General features: G+C 40.2%; 1 protein-coding gene and 1 pseudogene across 1 annotated transcript; both read left to right on the top strand.

The window, feature by feature from the left end:
* Positions 1 to 4,845: 4,845 nt before the first annotated feature.
* Positions 4,846 to 5,790, top strand: LOC102283843 (olfactory receptor 52B4-like). The gene is given in 1 exon segment (XM_070383087.1): positions 4,846 to 5,790. A coding segment is annotated over 1 exon segment (945 nt).
* A 36-nt stretch (positions 5,791 to 5,826) lies between these two features.
* On the top strand, positions 5,827 to 9,098 carry LOC102284113 (olfactory receptor 52B4-like; annotated as a pseudogene).
* Positions 9,099 to 12,923: the final 3,825 nt, after the last annotated feature.

Consider the following 12,923-nt stretch of genomic DNA (forward strand, 5'->3'; position numbering starts at 1 on the left):
CTCTTTTCTTCCATCTTAAAGCTGGGCAAGCACAGGTTTCAAAAGCCTGTGGAGTACAGCCCAGCAGGAACACTCTGTTGATTGTGCTGATGCTTATACAAACCTATATATGTGATACAATTGCCCAGAACCACTCCCTTGAAATAGGTGCATGTAAAATGTTTAACATCTAAATAAAATATGTGGATTTTATTAATGTCAATTTTTTTGTTTAGATATTCTACTATAGTTATACAAGATGTTACTCTTGGGTAAAATTAGGTGAATTGTATGAGGGGCTACTTTTTACATTGTTTTTTTACAACTACCTATAATTCTGTAGTTATTTTAAACACTATTACCAAGCTGTATCGATCAGAACAGTATGGGATTGACATCAGTTCAGTTCAGTTGCTGAGTCGTGTCCGACTCTTTGCCACCCCATGAATCGCAGCACGCCAGGCCTCCCTATCCATCACTAACTCCCGGAGTTCACTCAGACTCACATCCATCGAGTCAGTGATGCCATCCAGCTGTCTCATCGTCTGTCATCCCCTTCTCCTCCTGCCCCCAATCCCTCCCAGCATCAGAGTCTTTCCCAATGAGTCAACTCTTTGCATGAGGTGGCCAAAGTACTGGAGTTTCAGCTTCAGCATCATTCCCTCCAAAGAAATCCCAGGACTGATCTCCTTCAGAATGGACTGGTTGGATCTCCTTGCAGTCCAAGGGACTCTCAAGAGTCTTCTCCAACACCACAGTTCAAAGCATCAATTCTTCGGCACTCAGCCTTCTTCACAGTACAACTCTCACATCCATACATGACCACAGGAAAAACCATAGCCTTGACTAGACGGACCTTTGTTGGCAAAGTAATGTCTCTGCTTTTGAATATGCTATTTAGGTTGGTCGTAACTTTCCTTCCAAGGAGTAAGCGCCTTTTAATCTCATGGCTGCAGTCACCATCTGCAGTGATTTTAGAGCCCCCCAAAATAAAGTCTGACACTGTTTCCACTGTTTCCCCATCTATTTCCCATGAAGTGATGGGACTGGATGCCATGATCTTCGTTTTCTGAATGTTGAGCTTTACGCCAACTTTTTCACTCTCCTCTTTCACTTTCATCAAGAGGCTTTTTAGTTCCTCTTCACTTTCTGCCATAAGGGTGGTGTCATCTGCATATCTAGGTTATTGATATTTCTCCTGGGATTCTTGATTCTAGCTTGTGCTTCTTCCAGTCCAGCGTTTCTCATGATGTACTCTGCATAGAAGTTAAATAAGAAGGGTAATAATATACAGCCTTGACATACTCCTTTCTTTTCCTATTTGGAACCAGTCTGTTGTTCCATGTCCAGTTCTAACTGTTGCTTCCTGACCTGCATATAGGTTTCTCAAGAGGCAGGTCAGGTGGTCTGGCATTCCCATCTCTTTCAGAATTTTCCACAGTTTATTGTGATCCACACAGTCAAAGACTTTGGCATAGTCAATAAAGCAGAAATAAATGTTTTTCTGGAACTCTCTTGCTTTTTCCATGATCCAGCGGATGTTGGCAATTTGATCTCTGATTCCTCTGCCTTTTCTAAAACCAGCTTGAACATCTGGAAGTTCGTGGTTCATGTATTGCTGAAGTCTGGCTTGGGGAATTTTGAGCATTACTTTACTAGCGTGTGAGATGAGTGCAATTGTGCGGTAGTTTGAGCGTTCTTTGGCATTGCCTTCTTAGGGATTGGAATGAAAACTGACATTTTCCAGTCCTTTGGCCACTGCTGAGTTTTCCAAATTTGCTGGCATATTTAGTGCAGCACTTTCACAGCATCATCTTTCAGGATTTGAAATAGCTCAACTGAAATTCCATCACCTCCACTAGCTTTGTTCGTAGTGATGCTTTCTAAGTCCCACTTGACTTCACATTCCAGGATATCTGGCTCTAGGTGAGTGATCACACCATCATGATTATCTGGGTCATGAAGATCTTTTTTGTACAGTTCTTCTGTGTATTCTTGCCACCTCTTCTTTGTTTTTTAATTTAATTGTATTTAACTTTACAATATTGTATTGGTTTTGCCATATATCAAAATGAATCTGCCACAGGTATACATGTGGTTCCCCATCCTGAACCCTCCTCCCTCCTCCCTCCCCATACCATCCCTCTGGGTCGTCCCAGTGCACCAGCCCCAAGCATCCAGTATCGTGCATCGAACCTGGACTGGCGACTCGTTTCATATATGATATTATGCATATTTCAATGCCATTCTCCCAAATCATCCCACCCTCTCCCCCACCTCTTCTTAATATTCATTAACTCAATATTTAATGGCAGTGTAGGTATTAAAACAGGACTGTGGAAAAGCTGGTTTTACTTGGAGAGACTTTTGTTGTAAAACATCCTAAAAATGAACACTCAGTGTGAAGTGAAGATCTGAGCATGTGGGGAGAGCAGGAGAGGAAACAGGGGGGAAAGGCTGAGGGGAGGCATGGTGCATGGATGAACTTGAGGACTGGATCTCGGCCATTTGGCAGGAGGCACGGCTGGTGGAGGCAGCTGTCCCTGGGGCTCTGATGTAAGTGCTTCCCCCAAGGGCTCTCCTGTCAGCGAATAAACAGCCAAGTGTCCAGATCCCAACAAACTGACTTTCATCACCAGTCTTATGTCTGTTCCTGAAGACTCAGGAAAGGGTGGTGAGTCAATTAAATGCCTAAGGGTGGGGTGGTTCCAGGACCAAGATAAAGACTGGGCTGGTCTTATGTCCTAGACAGGCCAGAGGGGACAAGCCTCTTGGAGGTTATTAACATATGTGCAGAATGCCTGGCAAAAATCAGAGGCATCAAACTAGTTGGTTACAGCCCATGTGGAGGGTAAGGTTTGGGAAGGGAAGTGGAGAGTCTATAGGCAGCTGAGGTTAATGAAGGTTTATAAAGAATGTAAAGTGATCCAATATATGACAAGGGTCCTAATAATTCAACCAGACATCAGAAAACAGAAGAGATATTGACTTAGAAAAAAGACCTTTTTTAACAATATGACAATGACAGAGATCTGTCCTAGACTCCTAAAACAGGACATAGGAATTGGACCAGGAACCTCTCAGGCAGGTGTGACAAGAGAACTACAGGGCAGGAGCCTCCTGGACTTGTGTCAGACCAAGGTACTCTAACTTGGTCGGAGGACCAATGTCACAGGGAAATTGAGCACTGAGCTTCTTGGCATTGCTGTCTGGCCCCAGTTTATAAAATTTTCTTTGCTCCTTGCTTTCCCCAATTACTTGGAGCTTTCATAATTTGCCCTCCAGCCCAGTCCTGCCTTTGTTGATTTGTGGCATCCTCGTCCTCTTCCTTCCTGCTATTTTTCTGGTTTCCTTTCCTAATCACCTCTGAGTCACACACTTGCCCTCACGTCCCTCTGCTGTCATCCCACCTGTTTTCCTGTGGGATGTCAGTGGCTCTGGCTGCAGAGAATCTTCTCCAGAGCAGCTGTGTGCCCTTGAGGAGAGAGTGCCCTGACTCAGCCAGCTGACTGAATCTGATGGCAGAACACTTTCTCCCAGCATGTGGAGGGTGCAAATTGGAGCAGATTGTCCTCCTCAGAAAGAAACATCAGGAGTAAAGACGTATTTTTGATAAGCATAAGATACAACTTAGCTACGGAGCTAGAAAGTTTAAAATACCCCTTTGTTAGTACCTCCAGTACTTTGGCCACCTCATGCGAAGAGTTGACTCATTGGAAAAGACTCTGATGCTGGGAGGGATTGGGGACAAGAGGAGAAGGGGATGACAGAGGATGAGATGGCTGGATGGCATCACTGACTCAATGAATGTGAGTCTGAGTGAACTCCAGGAGTTGGTGATGGACAGGGAGGCTTGGCGTGCTGCGATTCATGGGGTCGCAAAGAGTCAGACACAACTGAGTGACTGAACTGAACTGAACTTGTTAGGGGGAATTAACGTTTGTCTCCAATTCTTCAACGGACCTGCTTGTAGATTGGTTTTCTCTCAAACAAAAGGCCAATAGGACTCAGGCAAATTACTATTTTTCTATAGCTCCAGTTTGTAGTGTGGTGCCTGAAAATTTGTTTCTGCTTCCTTACTGACCAGATTAATGAATAAATGAATGAACACTAAGAACCAGATGACAATATTTCCACCTGCTGAAAAAATCTTCCAAATGTAAATGCCCTATTTTCCAATTTCAGTCACATGTTAACTTAGGTCCCTAAAGTATAAGCCAGAGGAGTGCCTCACCTCAGACACACAGGCCCTGTCATGTTACCCCTTAAAATATCTCTTGAATCAATTCACAAGTGTGTATGAGAGATTTCAAATCTCACATTCATCAATTAGGCCAAATCTCCAGTACTTCAACCTATCCCGCTCTCTTCAGTATCCTCTATGCAGTCACCTGGATATGAACAAGCTGTGTTCATGGATATGCTATACTTCTATCTGAATACCCACTTTTCCTTTATTGATTCCTCTTTTTTCATTCTTCTCCTTATAATAAACTAACCACCAAGGTGAAGTTCAAGTTCAAATTCAAGAAACCTCTTCTTACAATCTTTCTAGATACATATAATGACTTACACTTAATGTTCATAATCCTCTGTTTGTAGGAGAAATATATACAATAGTATGTTTTATTTGATTATCTGGAGATATGCCTATCTTTTAATGAGACTATCACTCACTGAAACAGAGAACATATGTTGTTGACTTTTCATGTTTCTTATTTGCATGTGTTCACAGAAGATGGAGTGTGCAAGATACGCCAAAAGTCTTTGTGACTTCACAAAGAATATTCCAGGAAAATCTGGATTTTCATCTCTGTCTGCTCTGTCTGTGAGTATGAGGTGATGTCTCTAAAAGTCGCCCCAGATATGCTTACCTTAAACCACACTGGTGTCAGTCACACAGTCTTCCACTTGCTGGGCATCCCTGGCCTTGAGGTCCAGCACGTGTGGATTTCCATCCCCTTCTTCATTTCCTATGTCCTTGCTATGTTGGGGAACAACCTCCTCATCTTTATCATTGTTACAAAGTGCAGCCTCCCTGAACCCATGTACCTCTTCCTCTGCATGCTGGTTGGAACAGACCTTGTCCTCTCCATGTGCACAATCCCTCAGGCCTTGGCCATCTTCTGGTTCCATGTTGGGGAGATCTCCCTGGATCACTGCATCACTCAGTTCTTCATCATCCATTGCACTTTCATGTCTGAGTCAGGGATTTTGCTGGTGGTGGTATTTGACCGCTATGTTGCCATATGCTACCCACTGATATACACCATTATTCTTATACATACATTGATTTGGAAAATTGGTGTTATCATCTTTCTGAGAAGTTATTGTATGATTTTCCCTATAGTATTTCTTTGGAAAAGATTGACTTTCTGCCAAAATAATTTCATCCCACACACCTATTGTGAACACATTGGCTTGGCCAAATATGCTTGTAGTGACATTTGAGTGAATATCTGGTATGGATTCTCTGTCTTAATGTCAACAGTGGTTTTAAATACCCTGCTAATTTTTGTTTCTTACATGCTAATTCTCTATATTGGCTTCCACATGTCTTCCCAAGATGCTTGTCACAAAGCTCTCATCATGTGTGGCTCCCATGTATGCATCATTATTCTCTTTTATGGACCTGCCATCTTCACAACCCTGACTCAGAGGTTTGGTCATCACATTCCACCTCATATTCACATCTTGTTGGCTAATGTCTGCGTTCTGGCTCTACCTATGCTGAATCCCATCATTTATGGGAACAAGATGAAGGAAATCCAACAGCAGATGGCCCACATATTTTTCCCAAAGCAGAAATAACTTTGGAGGACAAAATAGTTTTCAGTTTTTGTAGTGATGGATGACACGAGCTATAGAATTGGTGGGTGGAAACACTATGGTAAACTGGATACTAGAAAATAGCTTAGTGAATTCTACTTCCAGTGGAAGTTCACCAGGAAGTTTTCAGAATTTATATTTTCTGCTGTCAAAGCAACAGAGAATGTGTGTCATGTTTGACTGAGCAAACTTCATCCTACCCAGAACTTGTGAGTTTCCAAACTCATGTATCCTTCACATCACTAGATTTATTAGATGATGGATGAGTACTGTGTTCTGGCTTTTAATTTCTTCAACTATTTTTGTTGAGGTTATCATCCTTTGAGATATCTTGTGTCATCTCTGAACATTCACATACAAAGGGTACAATTTTACAGTTATGTAGGATGAATAACTTCTAGAAATCTAATAGATATCATTTTAACTATAGTTACTAATATTCTTGGGTTGGCCAAGAAGTTCATTTGGATTTTCCTATATGATATTGAGCTTCTCAGGTGGTACTAGAGGTAAAGAACCTTCCTAACAGTGCCAGAGACATGAGATGTGGGTTCGATCCCTAGGTTGGGAAGATCCCCTCCCTGGAGGAAGACATGGCAACCCACTCCAGCATTCTTGCCTGGAGTATCCCATAGAAAGAAGAGATGGATAGAGTTCATAGAGTTGCAAAGAGTCAGACATGACTGAAGTGACTTAGCATGATCACCCACCTAGAGCCAGACATCCTGGAATGTGAAGTCAAGTGGGCCTTAGAAAACATCACTGTGAACAAAGCTAGTGGAGGTGATGGAATTCCAGTTGAGCTATTTCAAATCCTGGAAGATGATGCTGTGAAAGTGCTGAACTCAATATGCCAGCAAATTTGGAAAACTCAGCAGTGGCCACAGGACTGGAAAAGATCCGTTTTCATTCCAATCCCAAAGAAAGGCAATGCCAAAGAATGTTCAAACTACTGCACAATTGCACTCATCTCACACGCTAGTAAAATAATACTCAAAATTCTCTAAGCCAGGCTTCAACAGTATGTGAACCGTGAACTTCCAGATGTTCAAGCTGGATATAGATAAGGCAGAGGAACCAGAGATCAAATTGCCAACATCCACTGGATCATGGAAAAACCAAGAGAGTTCCAGAAAAAACACCTATTTCTGCTTTATTGACTATGCCAAAGCCTTTGACTGTGTGGATCACAATAAACTGTGGAAAACTCTGAAAGAGATGGGAATCCCAGACCACCTGACCTGCCTCTTGAGAAATGTGTATGCAGGTCAGGAAGTAACAGTTAGAACTGGACATGGAACAACAGACTGGTTCCAAATAGGAAAAGGAGTACATCAAGGCTGTATATTGTCACCCTGCTTATTTAACTTATATGCAGAGTACATCATGAGAAACGTTGGGCTGGAAGAAGCACAAGCTGGAATCAAGATTGCCGGGAGAAATATCAATAACCTCAGATATGCAGATGACACCACCCTTAGGGCAGAAAGTGAAGAGGAACTAAAAAACCTCTTGATGAAAGTGAAAGAGGAGAGTGAAAAAGTTGGCTTAAAGCTCAACATTCAGAAAACGAAGATCATGGCATGTGGTCCCATCACTTCATGGGAAATAGATGAGGAAACAATGGAAACAGTGTCAGACTTTATTTTTTTGGGCTCCAAGATCACTGCAGATGGTGATTGCAGCCATGAAATTAAAAGATGCTTGCTCCTTGGAAGGAAAGTTATGATCAACCTAGATAGCATATTCAAAAGCAGAGACATTACTTTGCCAACAAAAGTCCGTCTAGTCAAGGCTATGGTTTTTTCAGTGGTCATGTATGGGTGTGAAAGTTGGACTGTGAAGAAAGCTGAGCACCGAAGAATTGATGCTTTTGAACTGTGGTGTTGGGGAAAACTCTTGAGAGTCCCATGGACTGCAAGGACATCCAACCAGTCCATCCTAAAGGAGATCAGTCCTGGGTGTTCTTTGGAAGGACTGATGCTAAAGCTGAAACTCCAGTACTTTGGCCACCTCATGCGAAGAGTTGACTCATTGGAAAGATCCTGATGCTGGGAGGGATTGGGGGCAGGAGGAGAAGGGGACGACATAGGATGAGATGGCTGGATGGCATCACCGACCCGATGGACAAGAGTTTGGCTGAACTCTGGGAGCTGGTGATCGACAGGGAAGCCTGGCATGCTGTAAATCATGGAGTCACAAAGAGTTGGACACGACTGAGTGATTGAACTGAACTGAATTTGATATAATTAAGCAGAAAACCTAGAAAAACATATATAACTTGTATTTCTCTTTGTCTCTATTAGGAGAAATTCAGGAAAAGTCCACAGTAGCCTGTCTTAGGACTGGATGGCTGCAACCACACTGATGTTAACCATATAGTCTTCTATCTGCTGGGCATTCCAGGCCGAGAAGACCTACACATGTGGATTTCCATCACCTTCTTCATCTCCTATGTTTTGCCCTCCTTGGAAATGGTCTGTTCATCTTCATCGTCCTCATCAAGAGCAGCTTCCATGAACCTATGTATCTTTTCCTCTGTATGCTGGCTGCAGTTGACATTGTCTTTGCCTCAACCACAGAACCTAAGGCATTGGCCATTTTCTGGTGCGACAGTTGGGAAATCTCTCTTAGTAGCTGCATTGCCCAACTCTACTTTCAGCATTCCTCCTTCATTTCTGAGTCAAGCATCTTGCTAATTATGGCATTTGATCGCTACATTGCAATATGTTACCCACTGAGATATACCACAATACTCACTGACTCTGTGATAGGGAAAATTGGTGTGGCTGTTTTCTTGGGAGCACATTGTACAATTTTCCCCATGGTATTTCTTCTGAAGAGGCTGCACTTTTGCAGAAATAACATCCTCCCACATACATTCTGTGAACACATCGTCTTGGCCAAGTATGCCTGTGATGCCATCCAAGTAAACATCTAGTATGGATTTTTTGTCTTGATGTCAACAGTGATCCTAGATATTCCCCTCATTTTTGTTTCCTATGTTCTGATTCTCTGTGCTGTCTTCCTCATCGCTTCCCAAGAGGCTTGTCACAAAGCCTCTAAACACATGTGGCTCCCATGTCTGCACCATCATCCTTTTTTATGGGCCTGGCACATTCTCAGTCCTCACTCAGAGCTTTGAACATGACATCCCACTACACATCCACATCCTACTGGCCAGCATCAGCATGCTTGCTCCACCTATGCTTAATCCCATCATTTATGGAGTCAAGACGAAACAGATATGAGACCAAGTGGTTTATGTATTGTTTAATAAGCAGAAATGACTTTGGGGATGACAGAGACTGGTTTCTCAGAAATTGTGATCCTTCATGAGATGTACTTTGGCAGCAGTGAACAAGAGAACTAGTACTGAGTCAGTAGGAAAAATGACTCATGGAGTTATGGGCTCTGGAGCAACTTAATTGATCCTGTGAGCCTTACCTCTCTAATCAGTCTGAAAGCCATGCCTGTGGATTGACTGAGACACTTACATCTTATTATTTGGGAGTGGACAGGTTGTTCTTTGGCAGTCATGTCTAACTCATTAATATTCAGTTCAACTTTGGGAATAGTCAAATGTAATATTAAGTCCCAATTAGATTAAAAAAAAGTAGGCTTTCTGTCTTGGGCTGTTAAGTCCCAAGACATCTCACACATCTCTGGACACTCATGTAAAACCTTCATTTCTTCATATGCTTACTCAAAGTATGATGGGCATGAAGAGGTGCTATACTTCTAACTTTTGACTTTTGGGGATTGTTTCTCAAAGATCATTACCCTCAAAATGGTACAGAATAAATGCAGGTTTCCTTACCAGCAACTATTTCCATGTCACTTTCACACAGTCTATGATTTTGTCTCAAGGAACTGCATATCTCTAACTTCTCCATGTTCAGCCATGTTTTCAGGTGTCTTGGTACAGTTTTCCTGAATGATCCACTTGTCTGGAATGCCCTCTACTTTTCTTGACTTTTTAATGAATTCACACCATTTCTTTCAAGGCTCAGCTTGGTGTCACCTACCCAGTGAGGTCATTACAACCACTTCATCTCAAGGTGAAGTACTACTTTCTCTACAACATGAGACCATATTGTTTATACTTCTTTTGAAAACATTTTCTTTTAAATAAATATTCTATAGAAAAGTAATAAGATGAAGATTAAACTTGCACATGATTCTACTACCCAGAGAAATTTGTTGTACATTTTGGTGTATAATCATCCAGAATTTATGTGTGTGTGTGTGTGTGTGTATATATATATATAATTGTAACAACTACAACTACATACATATTCATATCTTAGTTGTGACATGTGGCATCTAGTTCCTGGACCAGGGAGCGAACTCAGCCCCCTGCATTAGGGGTGCAGAGTCTTAGCCACTGGACCACCAGGGAAGTCCCAAGATTTGCATGATTTTAGCCTTAAGGAAGGGTATCAAGATTTTAGACTCATCTGGCACATTGGAAAATTGCTTCTAGAGAAGTTACTCTTAATTTTTACTCTTGTCAGAAATATATGTCAAAATTTATTTCACTCTTACTAGCTTCCCTAGTTGCTCAGACGTTAAAGAATCTGTCTGCAATGCAGGAGACCTGGGTTTGATTCCTGGGTTGGGAAGATCTCCTGGAGAAGGGAATGGCAACTCACCCCAGTATTCTTGCCTGGAAAATTCCATGGACAGAGGAAACTGGTGGGCTACAGTCATAGGATCACAGGGTCAGACACAACTGAGCAACAAACACACTACTAGCATTTAGTAAATAGTTCTATTTTTAGAAATTTGCTGTGTGATATGGTAAAATCATTTTTTCATTTTCCTTTACTTTGAATTTATTAATAGACACCTTGAAGAATTTATATTGTGGTTATTGCATATTGTATTTCTCTGTGGATTAATAGTAACAACTATTTATTGAATTTGTGCAAAACATTTTACACCTTATTTGTCATGTCAGTTCAGACTTGTTATTGTTTCTATTCTTTCCTTTTTACAGACTTGTAGTTTGAAGCTCAGAGAGGATATATAACTTCCCCAAGGTATTAATATTTATTGAAAGTATTTTTCAGGTTGTTTAAATATTAATTTCTTTAATTTTCTTTCTTTGGTTATCTTTTGTTTTACTTAAAGAAAGAAATTAAATATTTTCAAATCCATCATTCTTTTCCTTTGTGGGTTTCATTGTTTTAACCTTGGTCTATTTTCTTCAATCTAAGATCTGACTATTAGTCTTAGATTTGTCTTCTATTTTTATGGTATACATATTTATATTTAACTTTCAAGACTCTATGTAAATAAATAAACAAAACTAAACAAAATAAAGAAAACAAACTTCAATGACCAATAAAGAGAAAACTGAGGCATAATTATTAAATTTTAGTATGTTTTTCAGTTTTTATATGATTACATCTTTCTGCACAGGTATAGTTAACTTTTTTTCTGTAACATTATATAATATGTTTGTTATGCAATAAAACTGTTGGAAACTTTCTAACATGTCATATGAGTTAAGGAATGAGGAAGAAGAAGCTTATTAGCTGTATTGTTCAAAACTTCAACAATTTAAATATTTAAAATATTTTTTTTAATTTAAAGTATTCAACAATTATTGGGAAAAGAGTTATTTTTCTCACAGTAATTATTATTTGCCAGTTTCTTGTAATTCTTGTAAGTTTCGCTCTGGAACAACTGATCTTCTTAGCGGTTTTGAAATTGTAAGTATACTATTTAGTTGAATATGAATATAACTGATTAGGTTTTCTATTGGTTAGTGTTTTCTTAGTAAACAATTTTATATTCTTTCTCCCAAGCATTGTGTGCCTATATGGTTTTAAAGCTTATGACTTTTAAACCACATAAAATTTTATTTTTTCCATAATATCTGATAATTTTTGAATTTTAACTGATGACTGTAGTCCAATTACATTTCTTATGAAACAAGATTTTTTTAAAAGCTCTATATTCTATTTCTTTTCTACAAGAAATTTAACCCTTCATTATTATTTTGTAACTCTATTTCTTTGTGTCATATTGGGATACATTTTTCCTTTTTTTTTCCCTTTATTTTATTCTTTGGAAGATAATTGCTTTACAGAGTTGTGGTGTTCTCTGTCATACATTAACATGAATCAGTCATATTTATATATATATTTCCCCTCCCTCTTGTGCCTTTCTTCCCCCTCATTTCACCCCTCAAGATCATTACAAAGCACCAAACTAAACTTCCCGTGTTATGTAGCAGCTTCCTGCTGGTTATCTATTTTACACACGATAGTGTTTATATGTCAGTGCTACTTTCACAATTTCTCCTAACCTGGCCTTCCCCCACTGTGCAGGATGCCTTTTTCTAATCTATTTTTAAATTTCTAATGATCCCTTTGTTGTTGTTGCTCTTGTTCAGTCACTAAGTCATGTCCAACTCTTTGCAACCCCATGGATTGCAGCACACCAGGCTTCCTTGTCCTTCAGTATCTCCCAGCATTTGCTCAGATTCATGTTCAATGAGCCAGTGATGCTATCCAACCATCTCATCCTCTGCTGTCTCCTCCTCCTGCCTTCAATCTTTCCCAGCATCAGGGTCTTTTCCAATGAGTTGGCTCTTCACATCAGGTGGCCAAAGTATTGGAGCTTCAGCTTCAGCTTCAGCATCAGTCCTTCCAATGCATATTCAGGCTTGATTTCCTTTAGGATTGACTGGCTTGATTTCCTTGCAGTCCAAGGGACTCTCTAGAGTCTTCTTTAACACTGCAGTTCAAAAGCATCAATTCTTTGGCACTCAGGCTTCTTCCCAATCCCACTTTAACATCCATACTTGACTACCGGGAAAACTATTGCTTTGACTTTATGGACCTTGGTCATCAAAGTAATGTCTCTGCTCTTCAATACACTGTCTAGCTTTATCAGATTTCTTTAGCTCTATCTAATAAGCTGCTTAAACAATCCACTATTTTAATTTCAAAGATTGCTAAAAATTAATATATTTTTTAACAGTAAGTTTAGGTTTACAGAAAAATTGAGTGGAAAGAACAGAGAGTTCCTGTATACCTCTTACCCCTTTCCTCCTCCCTCGAGCAGAGAGTTTTCCTTATTACCATCTGCATTAGTGTGGT

This window comes from Bos mutus, chromosome 15 (assembly GCF_027580195.1).
Source record: "Bos mutus isolate GX-2022 chromosome 15, NWIPB_WYAK_1.1, whole genome shotgun sequence".
Classification (NCBI taxonomy): Eukaryota; Metazoa; Chordata; class Mammalia; order Artiodactyla; family Bovidae; genus Bos; species Bos mutus.